This window comes from Salvelinus alpinus, chromosome 36 (genome assembly GCF_045679555.1).
Source record: "Salvelinus alpinus chromosome 36, SLU_Salpinus.1, whole genome shotgun sequence".
Taxonomy (NCBI): domain Eukaryota; kingdom Metazoa; phylum Chordata; class Actinopteri; order Salmoniformes; family Salmonidae; genus Salvelinus; species Salvelinus alpinus.
This window is the reverse complement of record NC_092121.1, coordinates 4402497-4419689: the sequence shown is the minus strand read 5'-3', so window position 1 is coordinate 4419689 and position 17193 is coordinate 4402497. Positions and strand designations below refer to the sequence as shown.

At 42.4% G+C, this 17193-nt stretch overlaps 1 protein-coding gene across 2 annotated transcripts; it reads left to right on the top strand.

Annotated features, from left to right (window-relative positions):
- The first annotated feature begins 1624 nt into the window (after nucleotides 1–1624).
- LOC139564894 (chromobox protein homolog 1-like) lies at nucleotides 1625–16048 on the top strand. Of its 2 annotated transcripts, none has more exons than XM_071384754.1 (6): nucleotides 1625–1881; nucleotides 4107–4259; nucleotides 8706–8880; nucleotides 15296–15479; nucleotides 15585–15679; nucleotides 15836–16048. In XM_071384754.1, exons 2-6 carry the CDS (start codon nucleotides 4157–4159, stop codon nucleotides 15978–15980), a joined length of 702 nt encoding a protein of 233 aa, XP_071240855.1. In that variant the 5' UTR covers nucleotides 1625–1881; nucleotides 4107–4156; the 3' UTR covers nucleotides 15981–16048. The 2 variants fall into 2 exon arrangements, with proteins under 2 accessions (XP_071240855.1, XP_071240856.1); XM_071384755.1 differs by lacking the exon at nucleotides 1625–1881 and adding an exon at nucleotides 2080–2201.
- The last annotated feature ends 1145 nt before the right edge of the window (nucleotides 16049–17193 follow it).

Here is a 17193-nt window from a genome sequence, read left to right as displayed (position 1 = left end):
ATTTATGTCATATACCATGAGAGTTAGGGTTTGTTGAAAGTTCCCACGAAAGTCACCTCTTTCCTACTTGTAATTGACTTGGGATCCTGGGTGAATAATGGGCTTCCTGTTAAAAGGGGTTGCTATTGGCTAATGAAGCTGAACGTGTTGTTTTCCCTGCCCCCCCCCCCCCCTACCCATCTCCCTCCTCTCCCCCTCTGCATCTCCTTCCTCTTCCCACTTACTCATACTTCTAATGCAGACACCATATGCGTGCATGTGTTTGTGTACATGCAAAAGGGGGGTAGGGGTGCAGATGTGTGTTTGGAGGGGGAATAGGTGTGTTTGCATGCATGTGCGTGTGTGTGTGTATTCATGTATTTGAAGAACACATATGTTACCCAGCCTCAGGAGACAGGGGACATGATCACACCACTTGTCATCCTGCCTGACCCTTAACGCTTCGCCACACAGTCAAATCAATTAGGGATCTACATAAACAAATACACATTATACCGTCCACCTGCTCTTATAGACCTATGAGTTCATTCCTTCTCCTCTAATTCAAGCCTATCCAATTGATTCAATTCATGGTTTTGATGGGAAATGGAGAGGCATTTGCATTTCCATTCCAAAAGTACAGGTATGGTCGGACACCTCTTTATTTTTAGTGTCAAAGGAACAAAGAGGATATGACCCTATGTGCTTTGACAAGATCAGATACTGTAGTTGTGGGAGAGCAGAATATCCTGTTTAATGGCTTTGGTTCGTGCATTCCAGATACAAATAATAATCACAATATATCACACACACACACACTCATCATCACAAGCACATACACACACAAACACGTTTGATACAGTGTTAGCCGCAAGGCCAAGCTCTGCAGCAGTCTAGTCTTGTTTTTAACAGAACTGTGACTGGTGCATGTGCAGGTAATGCAAGCTTTTTACTGATATTTTGTTAGTACGCATCACTGCCATGCTCTAAATCCTTTACACATTACTTTTGTGTTTTTTCATCTGTTCCTTTTGATTTACATGACAACATAATGAATGCACATTTTGGAAGCATTGTTTGTCTGGGCTATTGCCTGTAAACTATTATGATTAATAAAAAAATAAATGAACAGGATGGCTTCTAATGATACAGAGACACAGAGAGGGTGAAGATGGCAGCTCTCATGGGTGACATCTTCATCAGAGGTCTGAGGGTTTTCACATACAGCAGTTTGTCAGTCGGGACATCAAAGATACTATACCTTCAGAATATGTATGATATAAGTGTCATTGCAGTCAGTTAAAAATACATCTGGCAATGGAGAAGAAGGGAAAGTCTGTCATTCGCCTTTCACTGACTGAAGTCAGTGAAGGCTAACCAGCCAACAGGAATAGAGAGAGAAACATGGAGAGCAAGGTGGGGGGAGACGAGTTCAGGCTTCCACAACTGGTCATGAAATTCTAGAGTATAGAACCAAGTACAAGACATTGTAAGTAAAGTAATTGCTCTACCCATTGGCATGCTTGACCAATAACTAAACATTGAAAATGAAGATCATCAAACATCTCTGAATAATATGTTTATAATAGAGAAAGTAAATAAATACAAATAAAATGTATAAAGACTTCATCTCCCATGGTGCCATACAATAACACGTTGCGTAGCCACGCTTTGCCGGAGTTGGCGGGTACGAGGGAGGCACTGGAGGGCTATTGTCTGTAGCTTTACGCAAAAACGAGAAGAGTGTCCTTTTAAAATATTTTACAAGCTGATCTTTACATAGGATAAGCACAACATATATATATATATTTTAGATAAACCATTGGTGTAATACTGGTTTTCATTTGATAAAATTAACCCAATTTCCGACAATTCATTCATTAGAGTCAAATCTCTGTAAAGGTAAGTGGCTAGTTACTTCACCATCGCCTTCTGCTCTTTAGCGGTCCCCCCAGTGTTAACCTTCTATTATGCACAATGGGTGATAAACATATTTCGATAGGCCAATATATTGACACGGCAATGTGCATCTTGCTACATTGTTGCATGCGGATTCTGTTTTGAGTGTTCAATTGTATTGTTTTCGCGCAAATTCGTGTAGATTGCTCGTGCTATGATTCAGGTCAACATGGACGACTAGTCATTCCATCTCGACAGCTCTGGGGGGAAAAACCCCTAGTACCATAATGTGAAACGGGATCGGCTGATGGCATAGTGAACGGGTTGGTTAATACATTGCAATTGTGTGTAGCCCTTTACAGTTCCCGTGTATTTGACCCTTTTACTTTGTTGCACTGCGCGATTGCCTGTTTATTATTGAAGTAGGAAAACGATTAGGTTGCTACATTTCATTACCCCCTTTCAGGCAGGAATGTGGCTCATCGAATTGGCTACTCATGAAAGAGAGGAAACGTGCTGTAGCAAAGAAAGGACTGCTTACGAGACAAATATATTTGCATCGATTTACAAGTGGCTAAATTCACATCATTGATTGACATTGCCGGTTAAGAACATTATAGCCACCAGCGAACTGCAGCGTGCACCTAAAATCAATGCTACCCCAATAGGGCAATGGAATCAGAAATCATCACCTTCTTGAAATGACTTACATTTTGAAACTAACTGTTGAATTGCACGTCAAAAGCTGGCACTCAAATGCGTCGTTTAGCCTACACAATATTTGATGATACTGAAAAACGATATGTTTTATTTAATGATTAAAAAAAAATCAATTTGTGTTTGTATGATAGTGATGCTTTACCCCTGCTTACCCCAATGTTGAGTTAGGAAGGGGTGGGGGTAAGCGTTTTCATGCTGTTGTGTGTTCCATAGGGTAAGAATCAGGATGTCTGTGTGCCCCCTTCCTCCTCCAGACATTCTCTTGTTCTCACCGTGTTTGTTTTCTACCAGTGGTTTGTAGTGATTGTGTGCCTAAGTTGATTTGTCTGTATGTGGCAAAACTGTGCCTTGATGTCCAGATTTGAAGCTTGACCCCTTCATGCCAAATCTCATGTAATTTTATGTGCTTAAATGCGTAATTGCTGGTCTGATTGATATGATTGTGCTTCTGAAATTCCAAACATATTAGTTAGGTGTGCATTTGTCTACACCACATCAAGGTTACAGCCCAATGGAATGTTCAAGAACTCGTATAGTCCCTACCCCCTGCCTAGATCATGTATTCAAGACAGGTACCAACCCCTAGGGCTCTCCTCTGGGAATCACACCAACAGTGTACCATCATTTAGACGGTCTAGTCATAAATATTTCTGGAAGTAGTGATGACAAACCTAAGAGGGCTTCTAGTCAAATATTTGTTTTTCTGTGTATTTATTTGCATTAGTTGCAGACTTGCAGTACAATGCATGCCAGCTTTTTTAATAGAAACATAATATATCGCCGCTCCATGCGTTTTAGTACTGACCAGTAGTAGGAACTGTAGTCAAAGATTATTTTATAACTAACCCAAGATAGACCACAGCCTGTTTCCAATAGGCGCAAATGAATCATAGTAGGCAGAACAAGCAAGGATGTGGGTGGAGCCAAGCACGAGCTAGCGAGATCCTATTGGCGCGTTCTTGCATGTATTTGCATATTTCTGTTAGGGAAAGCCTACTCTGAAGTGCACGTGCGATAACTCATTTTGTCCTGATCAGAATTTTTTAAAACTTTGGCGAAGGATAAAGTTTACAAAGCTTAGTCCATTCTGTTTGTAACAGATTGTAGTTTTGGTCACAGAACTGTATTGAGATCAAATGTTTAATAGATGAGAAAATAAGCAGAGTGTCGCCCAAAATCCATCTCGCTCCATCTTCTCCCACTGCCAACCACTGGTCTTCCTCTGGTCACCATATTTGGTGGTGAGTGGAAATGCCAACTGGATGCTTCACATGTATACAGCCGATGGGACATCTGTCTCATTGTTCTATCTGTGCTGTAGAGGTATGCATGCATTACACGTTAGTAATCGATTTGACTGTGAGAGATGAAACCATGTGTTGTTCTTACCAATGCCATTCTCTCCTGCCTTCTCTCCTGCCTTCTGTGATATCTCCCTGATGCCTCTGATCTACGACCCCCGGTCCTCCCATCACCCATGCCTAAGTAACCCCTCTCACCCTGTTTAGCTCTGCTGACAAGGAACCCGCTGGTTCCACTGCCTTCTCCCAGCCTGAAAATGAGTGAGCCTACCGCTACAGAACCCCCTAGCGATGTGACCCCCAGTGTTACTACTGGCGTTACCACTGAAGTTGTAGATCAACTTTCTACTAATGAAAACGGTAATCCATTGTTTCTGTCTTATGAATACCATAGGGGTGGGTGGTGGACTGGCCAGCTTCGGCAGAACTTAAACGCCCGCGAGCGGAAATTCACTTTTTGGGGGGTAAAAGACGATGCCCATAGCTTACCCATGATGTTGCACAAGGATTTAAGTCGGTCGCTTTAGTCAAAGTGTTATATATTTGGGCTTGAAGTGATAACTTCAGATATTTTCCGTGTCAATGCCGTGTATTTCCCCTATGAGTTGACGTGCTAATACTTTTCAGTCTCAAGTTTTTCCACTCCACGTGGAAATCACCTCTGGAAGGTCTCAATTGCATAATCCTCGCGTCCTCTCTCCTCGTCTCCTTCTCAAAACCCATTGGAGGATAAGGTCAGAGGGGAAGGACCTCTGGCTTTCTCATCCAATGGGTTTTGAGAAGGAGATGAGGACGTGAGGGTTATGCAACTGAGATCTTTCCCTCTACATTCCTACTCAGCTCTAATTCGTGAATATGTAATGTTGCTTGTATCATTCTTCAGCGGTGGAACCTAAACAAGCTTTTCCGCTCTAGAAGAGGATTTACCCCCCCAAAAATGCGTAGGGCCTCCAGAGGATTCTCTCTTACTTGGCTGCCCACCTTGACAAGATTAGGGGGATATGTACTAGGCTTGGGCGGTATCCAGATTGTCATACCTTCATAGAGACCTTGTGCCACACAGGGATATAATACTGGCACTGAACACAAGGGGCCATGTTTTCAAACACCACTGATACTCGATAATCTGAAGGTTAGCAATGCTAAAAAGTACATTTAAAATTCCATAGAGAATGCTAACTAAATGCTAACAAGGGCATTGCAAACATTTTGTATAGTTTCTGACCTAAACTATACAAGTAACTCAAAAATGATACTCAGTTTGCTGCATGCGAATAACAAATATTAGCCAGCAAGGCTCTTGATCCCGGAGGATGGTCTTTCTGTTTGTTTTTTATTTTAGTTTTTTTAACCTATAGAACTGAAAAATATATATTTTTATATTAGAGTGTCTAGTTTGAGAAACCAACGCCTCACAAGTCCTCAACTGGCAGCTTCATTAAATAGTACCCGCAAAACACCAGTCTCAAAGTAAAAGACAACACACACAAAATAGCCATAGATATCCTATAATTAACCATAACATAGTGTTCTATTTTGTTATAGTGTAATTATATGGCAATAGCATATGGCTGCTCTGCTGTTACCAAGCGAATGCTTGCTTTTGGAAGAAGCTAACCACTTCGCTAGATAGCTAACTAGCTACTAAATTAGCATACTAAATGCACAACTGCGGAGCATTTAGCACATTTAGACAGTTAACTTAATAGTTGTAAGAGATCTAGCTGGCCAACATTTAACTGTGAATTCCATACTGTAATTAGATCACCTGGCGCATGCTGCACAACAGTGAGTGACTCAAGGCTCCGCTCTCTCGTCTTTGTGTGCTTGTAAACAAATCACATGACAGTAGACTAACGTAAGCCTCATAATAATGTGACAGCTGAAATCTAACGTATTGCAGAAGTTGACTGCGAGTATTTACTTAAGTATCTAGAAATATTCCAATTTATTAAAACATTTCAAATAAATAGTTTAAACATTATTGACGGTATTGGAAAAACCATCCCATAGCTTTTTCCAAATACCCCGGTATACGGTATAGTGCCCAAGCCTAAGATGTAATGCACTGTGTCCACCCTCTACACACACACACACACACACACACACACACACACACACACACACACACACATTCGTCAACTATGCACTCATCTGTGACTGTTTGCTTTGGTCGTCTTCCTTAACACCATCTTGTCCATCCTCTTTCAGATATCCAAGAATCTTATAGGTCGTGCCTTTTACTTTTTCAAGGGTGCAGACCCGCCCTTTGATGTTATGGTCCACGCTAGAGGTGGACCATACTTTCAAAACAATTGGTAACACTTTTTTTTGTTTGCTAGTCTAACTGTAGATGCTCTACAGACTATCAGTAACATTTCAACTAATCATCTGCCAAACCTTTATCCTAACTCTAAACGTCGCCCTAACCTTTACCCGAAACCCTTATTCTAAACCTAACCTTAGCAAGCAGTTGCTTATCAACAGATAGTTTGTTGATAGTTCGTCTGTCGATGCTCTACAGATAATATCCAAATATAGTGTGACCGAAACCTTTCATTTGCTGTGTGACACCTCTTATCCTTTGCCCAACCTGTATGTCTATTTGGGCTTCAAATCAGCAATGATAGTGCATCCCTCTCCATGACAGTGTATATACAGTGTAAAGTTTGGGGTCACTTAGAAATGTCCTTGATTTTGAAAGAAAAGCAAAATATTTTGTCCATTTTAAAATAACATTGAATTGATCAGAAATACATTGTAGACATTGTTAATGTTGTAAATGACTATTGTAGCTGGAAACAGCTGTTTTAAAAAAAATGGAATATCTACATAGGCGCACAGAGGCCCATTATCAGCAACCATCACGCCTGTGTTCCAATGGCACGTTGTGTTAGCTAATCCAAGTTTATCATTTTAAAAGGCTAATTGATCATTAGAAAACCTTTTTGCAATTATGTTAGCACAGCTGGAAACTGTTGTTCTGTTTAAAGAAGCAATAAAACTGGCCTTCTTTAGACTAGTTGAGTATCTGGAGCATCAGAATTTGGTTTCGATTACAGGCTCAAAATGGCCAGAAATAAATAATTGTATTCTGAAACTCGTCAGTCTATTCTTGTTCTGAGAAATGAAGGCTATTCCATGCGAGAAATTGCCAAGACACGGAAGATCTCGTACAACGCTGTGTACTACTCCCTTCACAGAACAGAGCAAACTGGCTCTAACCAGAATAGAAAGAGGAGTGGGAGGCCCGGAGCACAACTGAGCTAGAGGATAAGTACATTAGAGTGTCTAGTTTGAGAAACCAACGCCTCACAAGTCCTCAACTGGCAGCTTCATTAAATAGTACCCGCAAAACACCAGTCTCAATGTCAACAGTGAAGAGGCAACTCCGCGATGCTGGCCTTCTAGGCATAGTTGCAAAGAAAAAGCCATATCTCAGACTGGCCAATAAAAGTTTAAGATGGGCAAAAGAATCCAGACACTCGACAGAGGAAGATTGGAAAAAAGTGTTGTGGAGAGACAAATCTAAGTTTGAGGTGTTCGGATCACAAAGAAGAACATTCGTGAGACGTGGGAAAAATGAAAAGATGCGGGAGGACTACTTGACGCTATCTGTCAAGCATGGTGGAGTAAATGTGATGGTCTGGGGGTGCTTTGGTGGTTGTTAAGTGGGAGAATTGTTCAGGGTTAAAGGGATCTTGAAGAAGGAAGGCTATCACTCTTTTGCCATGCCATACCCTGTGGACGGCGCTTAATTGGAGCCAATTTCCAACTACAACTGGACAATGACCCAAAGCACAGCTCCAAACTATGCAAGAACTATTTAGGGAAGATGCAGTCAGCTGGTATTGTCTATAATGCCAGCATAGTCACCGGATCTCAACCCTGTTGAGCTGTTGTGGGAGCAGCTTGACCGTATGGTATGTAAGAAGTGCCCATCAAGCCGATCCAACTTGTGGAAGGTGCTTCAGGAAGCATAGAGTGAATTCTCTTCAGATTACCTCAACTAATTGACAACTAGAATGGCAAAGGTCTGCAAGGCTGTAATTGCTGCAAATGGAGGATTCTTTAGCGAAAGCAAAGTTTGAAGGACACTATTTCAATTAAAAATCATTATTTATTACCTTGTCAACGTCTTGACTATATTTCCTATTCATTTTGCAACTCATTTCATGTATGTTTTCATGGAAAATAAGGACATTTCTAAGTGATCCCAAACTTTTGAACGGTAGTGTATGTCCTTGAAATGTTAAATCCTTGGGTCCAGTCCCCATACCGGACACCTTAAAACTACCCCAAGAGCATACCAAGCTCATCTAACTCCCTCTAAAAACAAATCCATGAGGATCAGTTGGAGGATCTCTCTTTGAATACAGAAACCCATTGCCATGGTTTGGTTATATTTACAGAGTTACAAAAACCCAATTTGAAAGTGGATCAGCCAGATGCTAGTGATTCAGAGCCAGAGACCTTGAAGCCTACATACATCAGAGAGCAGCATAGTCCTCTACAATTCCATGAACCGTAATGAAGAAAGGGTTGGCAAACAGGGTTGACGATAAAAAGGTACAAAGGTTGCCATGCTGGCACTGCAGCTTAATTGCATAAAAGACCACCATTTGTATTTTGATTGGCAAATCAAGTCCAACAGACTTGATTTGGACGTGAATCCAACGTTTTGCAACGAATCCCATCTGTGTAATCTGACCGTAGTAAAGTGTGCCCATAATCAGTGGGGCTTATAGCCGTGAACAAAGTCTTTGGAGTCTAACCAAACTGTTCTGCACTCCTTCCCTTCACCAGAGCCCCCCAAGGAAGAGGTCAAGTTGGCGGCAACAGCAGGGAAGAAGCAGACCAAGAAGAAGGTGGAGGAGGTGGTAGAGGAAGAGGAGGAGGAGTATGTGGTGGAGAAGGTGCTGGACCGACGGGTGGTAAAGGGACGCGTGGAGTTTCTGCTCAAATGGAAAGGCTTCTCCGAGTGAGTTGAGACTTAATGCTTGTAATACTACAGTCACAGAAATGAAATTATCATACATGACATACAATCCTGTATACATTTTCTATTATAATTTTGCATCTCTTTATTGGTACCTATGGGGTAGTGGCGCTTGGGGTAGCTGGGGGTCTTGTTGCCATGCAACAGGAGTTGTAAAACCCCCTGGGCCCTCCGGATCTGCAACAGGTCAGACATATTGGTCGCCATTTTCCTCACAGAGCATGTTGCGCAAGGTCTACAATGGTCTCTAATGTCTCTGGCTTGAGACAAGTCGTGGTGTGGAACGCTTGCCAGTGGTTGGCAAGTACAGTGCATTTGGAAAGTATTCAGAACCTTTGACTTTTTCCACATTTTGTTACGTTACAGCCTTACTCTAAAATTGATTTTTTTTTAAATCCCACATCAATCTGCACATAACTCATAATGACAAATCCCTTTTTTATTTTGCTCATTTTATAAAAAAAACTGATATCACATTTACATAAGTATTCAAACGCTTTACTCAGTACTTTGTCGAAGCGCCTTTGGCTGCAATTACAGCCTCGAGTCTTCTTGGGTATGACGCTACAAGCTTGGCACACCTGTATTTGGAGAGTTTCTCCCATTCTTCTCTGCAGATCCTCTCAAGCTCTGTCAGGTTAGATGGGGAGCGTTGCTGCACAGCTATTTCAAATCAAATTTTATTTGTCAAATGCGCCGAATACAACACAGTGAAATGCTTACTTACAAGCCCTTAACCAACAATGCAGTTTTAAGAAAAATAAGTGTTAAGTAAAAAATAACAAATAATTAAAGAGCAGCGGTAAAATAACAGTAGCGAGGCTATATATAGGGGGTACCGGTTAGTTGAGGTAATCTGTACTATGCATAGATAATAAACAGAGTAGCAGCAGTGTTAAAGATGAAAGGGGGGGGGAGCAATGCAAATAGTCTGGGTAGCCCCATTTGATTAGCTGTTCAGGAGTCTTATGGCTTGGGGGTAGAAGCTGTTAAGCCTTTTGGACCTAGACTTGGTGCTCCGGTACCACTTGCTGTGTGGTAGCAGAGAGAAGTCCATGACTAGGGTGGCTGGAGTCTTTGACAATTTTTAGGGTCTTTCTCTGACACCGCCTGGTATAGAGGTCCTGGATGGTAGGAAGCTTGGCCCCAGTTGTATACTGGGCCGTTTGCATTACCCTCTGTAGTGGCTTGCGGTCGAGGCTGAGCAGTTGTCATACCAGTCAGGATGTTCTCGATGGGGCAGCTGTATAACTTTTTGAGGATCTGAGGACCCATGCCAAGTCTTTTCAGTCTCCTGAGGGGGAATAGGCTTTGTCGTGCCCTCTGCACGACTGTCTTGGTGTGTTTGGACCATGATAGTTTGGTGATGTGGACACCAAGGAACTTGAAGCTCTCAACCTGCTCCACTACAGCTTCGTCGATGAGAATGGGAGCGTGCTCGGTCCTCCTTTTCCTGTAGTACACAATCATCTCCTTTGTCTTGATCACATTGAGGGAGAGGATGTTGTCCTGGCACCACATTGCCAGGTCTCTGACCTCCCTATAGGCTGTCTCATCGTTGTCGGTGATCAGGCCTACCACTGTTGTGTCGTCGGCAAACTTAATGATGGTGTTGGATTCGTGCTTGGCCGTGCAGTCATGAGTGAACAGGGAGTACAGCAGGGGACTGAGCACGCACCCCTGTGTTGAGGATCAGCTTGGAGGATGTGTTGTTACCTACCCTTCCCACCTGGGGGCGGCCTGTCAGGAATTCCAGGATCCAGTTGCAGAGAGAGGTGTTTTGTCCCAGGGTCCTTAGCTTCGTGATGAGCTTTGAGGGCACTATGGTGTTGAATGCTGAGCTGTAGTCAATGAATAGCATTCTCACATAGGTGTTCCTTTAGTCCAGGTGGGTAAGGGCAGTGTGGAGTGCAATAGAGATTGCATCATCTGTGGATCTGTCTTGGCGGTATGCAAATTGGGGTGGGTCTAGGGTTTCTGGGATAATGGTGTTGTGAGCTATGACCAGCCTTTCAAAGCACTCCATGGCTACAGATGTGAGTGCTACTGGTCGGTAGTAATATAGGCAGGTTCCCTTAGTGTCCTTGGGCACAGGGACTATGGTGGTCTGCTTGAAACATGTTGATATTACAGACTCGGTCAGGGACGGGTTGAAAATGTCAGTGAAAACATTTGCCAGTTGGTCAGTGCATGCTCGAGTACACGTATCCGTAACCTGTCTGGCCCTGCGGCCTTGTGAATGTTGACCTGTTTAAAGTTCTTACTCACATCGGCTACGGAGAGCGTGATCACACAGAACAGCTGATGCTCTCATGCATGTTTCAGTTTTGCTTGCCTCAAAGCGAGCATAGAAGTAATTTAGCTCGTCTGGTAGGCTTGTGTCACTGGGCAGCTTGCGGCTGTACTTCCCTTTTTTTAGTCTAATAGTTTGCGTGCTCTGCCACATCCGGAAAGCGTCGGAGCAGGTGTGGTACCATTCAATCTTAGTTCTGTATTGATGCTTTTGCCTGTGATGGTTTTGTAGGAGGGCATAGCGGGATTTCTTCTAACTTTCCAGGTTAGAGTCCCGCTCCTTGAAAGCGGCAGCTCTACCCTTTTAGCTTAGTGCGGCTGTTGCCTGTAATCCATGACTTCTAATTGTGGTATGTACGTACAGTCACTGTGGGGACGACGTCATCGATGGACTTATTGATGAAGCCAGTGACTGATGTGGTGACTGATGTCCTCAATGGCATAGGAAGAATCCCGGAACATATTCCAGTCTATGCAAGCAAAACAGTCCTGTAACTTAGCGTCTGCTTGATCTGACCACTTTTTTTTATTGACTGAGTCACTGGTGCTTCCTGCTTTCGTTTTTGCTTGAAAGCAGGGATCAGGAGGGTAGAATTATGGTCAGATTTGACAAATGGAAGGCGAGTGAGAGCGTTATATGCGTCTCTGTGTGTGGAGTAAAGGTGGTCTAGAAATGTTTTACATGCTGGTAGAAATGAGAAAAAAACTGATTTAAGTTTCCCTGCATTAAAGTCCCCGACCACTAGGAGCGCCGCCTCTGGATGAGCGTTTTCCTGTTTGCTTATGGCCTTATACAGCTCATTGAGTGTGGTCTTAGTGCCAGAATTGGTTTGTGGTGGTGAATAGACAGCAACGAAGAATATAAACGAGAAGTCTCTTGGTAGATAGTGTGGATAGTGAGATTAAAATATATTCGAAAAAATACAAGAAACTATATTTACAACGGGACAGTATGGGACAAGACGGAACACACTTCCGACTGCTACGCCATCTTGGAATGAGGGATTTACTGAGGGATTTACCATCACCAAATGGACAGGCAGAAATCAACACCAACTAGCGATGGAGAGGAACCACTATTACTGCTCGGCCATCCCTAATTCAACGAGCCAGTCAATTGGGCATTTCTGCAGCATGTCCAGTTCGTGATGGTAAATGCCCATTGTAAGACATTGCCAATGGACAGTGTACAATTGGAAATGTATAAATGAGGGATTTAATATCACCAAATGGACAGGCTTGAAATCAACACCAACGAGCGATTGAAGAGTGTCCAAGACACATATGCTATATTGTCAGTGTGAACATGCTCTTCTGCAAGTTGACAGTGTCCGTTGCATATCCATAAGGACTTCCCATTACGAAATGGACATACTGAATCGACATCAACCTCTCCTTCCAGTTCTCTGCTGCCAATGACTGGAATGAACTACAAAAATCTCTGAAACTGGAAACACTTATCTCCCTCACTAGCTTTAAGCACCAGCTGTCAGGGCAGCTCACAGATCACTGCACCTGTACATAGCCCATCTATAAATAGCCCAAACTACCTCTTCCCCTACGGTATTTATTTATTTATTTTGCTCCTTTGCACCCTAGTATTTCTACTTTGCACACTCATCTACTGTCAAATCTACCATTCCAGTGTTTTAATTGGTATATTGTATTTACTTCGCCACCATGGCCTATTTATTGCCTTTACCTCCCTTATCTCACCTCATTTGCTCACATTGTATATAGACTTATTTTTCTACTGTATTATTGACTGTATGTTTGTTTTACTCCATGTGTAACTCTGTTGTTATATGTGTCAAACTGCTTTGCTTTATCTTGGCCAGGTCACAGTTGTAAATGAGAACTTGTTCTCAACTTGCCTACCTGGTTAAATAAAGGTGAAATAAAATAAATAAATCAATGAGAAATTCTTACTTCCTATGATCAAACTTGACAAATAGACCTTCTAGGTTGATTCGGGGCTTAATAAGGTGATCTATCATTTGGTCAGTATATATCCCATTTGGACATTCCTTATGCCATTTGGACATGGTTCACTGACTTTTGAGTTCGGAATCTGACTTCCTATGATCATTTATGGCAAATGGACAAAACATGGGCCTTATGGAACAACTCAATAAAATAAGACAAATGTATATCCATAAAGTTTCTACATATGTATAATTGACAAAAAAAATCATTATTTTTTTGAACAACAGTCCAAAAAGTGCCAAATGAGGTTTTAAAAGTTTGAATTTATTTTGAGATTTTGAAAATGTCACCCTTGGGACCTGACTTTGACCATTTCCCATATGGAAAATCTACGGTGGAGCGCACTCACCACCTTTGCGATTTTTGGAGTATGACACTTGTCATATGCCATGTTCGGCTTGCAATATGTTTTTGAAGAACTGCCGTTTTATTTGTGGTATTTGCGATTGTGTATATGGTTCGCCCAATGCCAGTAAGATGCCATTCATTTTTGCCCATTTCATGGGGGTCTCCCCTTTACTTGTCTTCATGGTTGTCTCATTGTCATGATGACCATCTAATATCAACATCAAGCATTGAAAAATTAGGTTAGCTATTGCTCACCAGTGGCCAGGAATCGCAGAAATGCTGTCCTTGAAATTAGTGTCTTGCTTCCTGATTTAGAGGGGCCACCAACTCCACTAGCTTACGGAATTGTTCAGGATACAACGGGGAAAGATTATGGAACTGGGGTACATCACCCAATTCCATCTCCCTACACAAGTTTGCGTATGCTCCTTTAGGGCCCTATATATATATTTTTTTTTCTAATTCCCTTTGTTTTTCCCTCAATTTTTATATAGAACAAAATTGGATGTTGTAAGTCCACAACAGTGCTTAATCCACACCTGCAGACCACTTTTGAGGTCTGGGAAAAATGTAAATCTTTGGGTGTAGATACCCTTTTTTATATTCAAGTGTGCAGCCTGGCACCAGCAAGAGACCTGTAGCACACATGATTTTAGATTTGTTAAACAAATCACCACTGGATTGATGCAAATAATAATTCTGCCAGGTAGGCATAGACTACTTTGTAGTAAACATTTAATTGAGAAGGTTTTTGGGAAAGCCTTTCCATCTACCAGAAGACGGTTGTAGTTAGCATCACCGCTAATGGCTATGTGGTAGACAAACGCGTGCACACACAGGGGCATTCCCGGGCCATTGCCTCTTCAAAGTTAAAGGAAAATATGAACCCCTTATGCTTTTAGTTCGTCTTATTATAATCTTGGGAAAATACATTTTCTAAATGATAGAACATAAACTAAGTTCAATACATGTTGGAATATTGTTGAATTCCATTTTAATGTCTGGATTCTGTCTGGGTTCTCCATATCGCATATTTTATAGGGCCCTGATCTTTGGGCTTGGCACTGCATCAGTGGGCTCCCGAGTGGCGCAGTGGTCTAAGGCACTGCATATCAGTGCTAAAGGCATCACTACAGACCCTGGTTCGATTCCAGGTTGTAGCACAACCGGCCGTGATTGAGAGTCCCACTGGACTGCGCACAATTGGCCCAGCGTCGTCCGGTTTAGGGTTTGGCATTGTAAGTAATAATTCATTCTTAACTGACTTGCCTAGTTAAATCAAATTAAAACATCTGCCAAGGCCTGCTACCTAATTCTAGGATTATTTGAACCATTGTGTTAAATCGCAAATTATTTGTATTTTTCTTTCCTTTGGTTGGTTGTTGTTCCTCTCGTCGTTCTACAAAAAGTCAATAGCCATTACAAACATTTCCATCTTTTTCTGGTCCACGGTGACACAGAGATGGACTTGCTTGGTTGGTCTTCAGCTGCTGTATATTTGGCATCCGTCTGTTTTACTACTTCGTCTTCCAGTGTTGCGGTGGTAGTCCTGCCACCTCGGGCCCTGACCCCTTTTTTTTCTTCATGTGCTATTACGACCATATCGGAATAATCTCAATTGTTAGCTTGTCCATGGGCTGGGGAATTTTCGATCAGTTGGTTCTGGGGGGGTTTGGAACCGAATCTAATGGTTGTAGCCCAGGTATAAATGGACCTTTTTCAGGTAGTGTCTTATGTTGTAGCCTTTTTAACCTGTATTTGTTCACCACAGTGAGGACAATACATGGGAACCGCAGGACAACCTGGATTGCCCTGACCTGATTGCCGAGTACATGCAGAATCATCATAACAAAAAAGAAAGTTACAAGAAAGAGTCTGGTGGCAAGAGGAAAGCTGGCGAGTCTGACACAGAGGCAGGGGGTGAAGAAGGCAGGCCCAAGAAGAGGAAAGATGAGGTGAGAGCCTGTACTTGGTTTCAGTATTAAAGAACATGCCTGATACTATAGACCGTGAACGTAGCCCTGTACTGAACCTTCTCTCCTTATCCGTCACTCTTTCAGGCCGAGAAGCCCAGAGGCTTTGCTCGTGGTCTTGACCCCGAACGGATCATTGGAGCCACAGACTCCAGTGGAGAGCTGATGTTCCTCATGAAATGGTGAGTTCTGGGCTGCATTGGGATTTTGACTTTTTTGGGACTTTTCACTATACGGTACTGGGAGAGTGGAAGATTGGTCAAATACTAGTTGTCCCCTCCAAAAAAGTGGGACATAACTGATTGAAGTGGCTTCTCCCTTAAATCCTGTCTCCACAGGAAGAACAGTGATGAGGCGGACCTGGTGCCGGCTAAGGAGGCCAACATTAAATGTCCACAGGTGGTCATCTCCTTCTACGAGGAGCGTCTGACATGGCACTCCTACCCCACCGAGGAGGAAGAGAAGAAGGATGATAAGAACTAGCCACAGGTCCAGGATGAAGGGGAAGGGGGTACAGAGGGTGGGGTGGAGGGTGTGGGACAGAGAAGCTGATTTGTTTCAAAACCTTTCTGCAAACCCGGACTGTTAAAACTAAAACAGAGGTTGACAGATGGGTAGGGATGATAAGACTTGTCAAGGAGGTGGGTTGTGGGGGGGGGGCATGGGTAAATAGAACTCCTAAGTCTCAAGATCACTTTATCAGGCCTCACTTTTGGGTCTCATCAGATAGAATCATGGGATATGTAGTTTTCAGTCCCTGAGCACTGAAATGCTTCAAAATCACCAGCTCCTCTTAGTGTAGTTTCGCCTCAGAAAAGCTTTTGTCAAGATACCTCGCTAACTCAAAAGTGTATCACTACAGCAGCTGAGTTTACAAAATGGAATGGTCCGATTCCAAAACACGATCCAGCAAAAGTTCTCAGCTAATAGAATTGAAATAGCCAATCTTCATTTCCAGTTTTCTTGCGTGAAATGTTGAAGTTGATTTCTTGTCAGAACATTATCTTGTACCTACACATCCCTCATCGAGCAACTTGCAGTGCTTTTTGTTTGTCTTTCTACTTTTTATGAAACCTTTTTTAAGTGTTGGCACCTGCCTTCCCTTGCCATATCATTATCATATAATGTGTAAATAGTTGCGGTTATATTTGGTTAGTTTTAATTGGTTATGAGAGCGATCTAAGAAGGATTTTATTTGAATTTTTGGGATGTTCAGACTAGAGTTAATTTATATTCTGGTCTTTAAGTGTTACACATAGGAGGTGTATAGAGGTGTGAACAATGGTGTGATGCAGGGTTTCCATTAGCAAAACATGGTGCTGGACATTTGACGGGCAGCATTTTAATTTACCAGACATTTGAGACGTTTTCCCGACCCATATGCATTGTGTGCGTAATCTGATTAGGGCGTACAGCCACGGTGCTCAGAATGACGGATCACATTTTAGATTATGGTCATTTGTTTTAAAAGAACATGCAAATCGAGGATGCAACAGCGTGCATCTTTACCGAATTCCGATGCGCACTTTGAAGATGTTAGAATAACTGTCCGCTTTTACTTTTCCTCAGCCAGCAAGGTGAGTAACAAACAGCAAAATCCCTAGCCTATGTCAATATACTATTCCCCATAGTAGAACATTTGACCTATTTATTGGTCAGCTTGTCGTTCTGTGCGAGGAAAGAAATGGCCTACTCC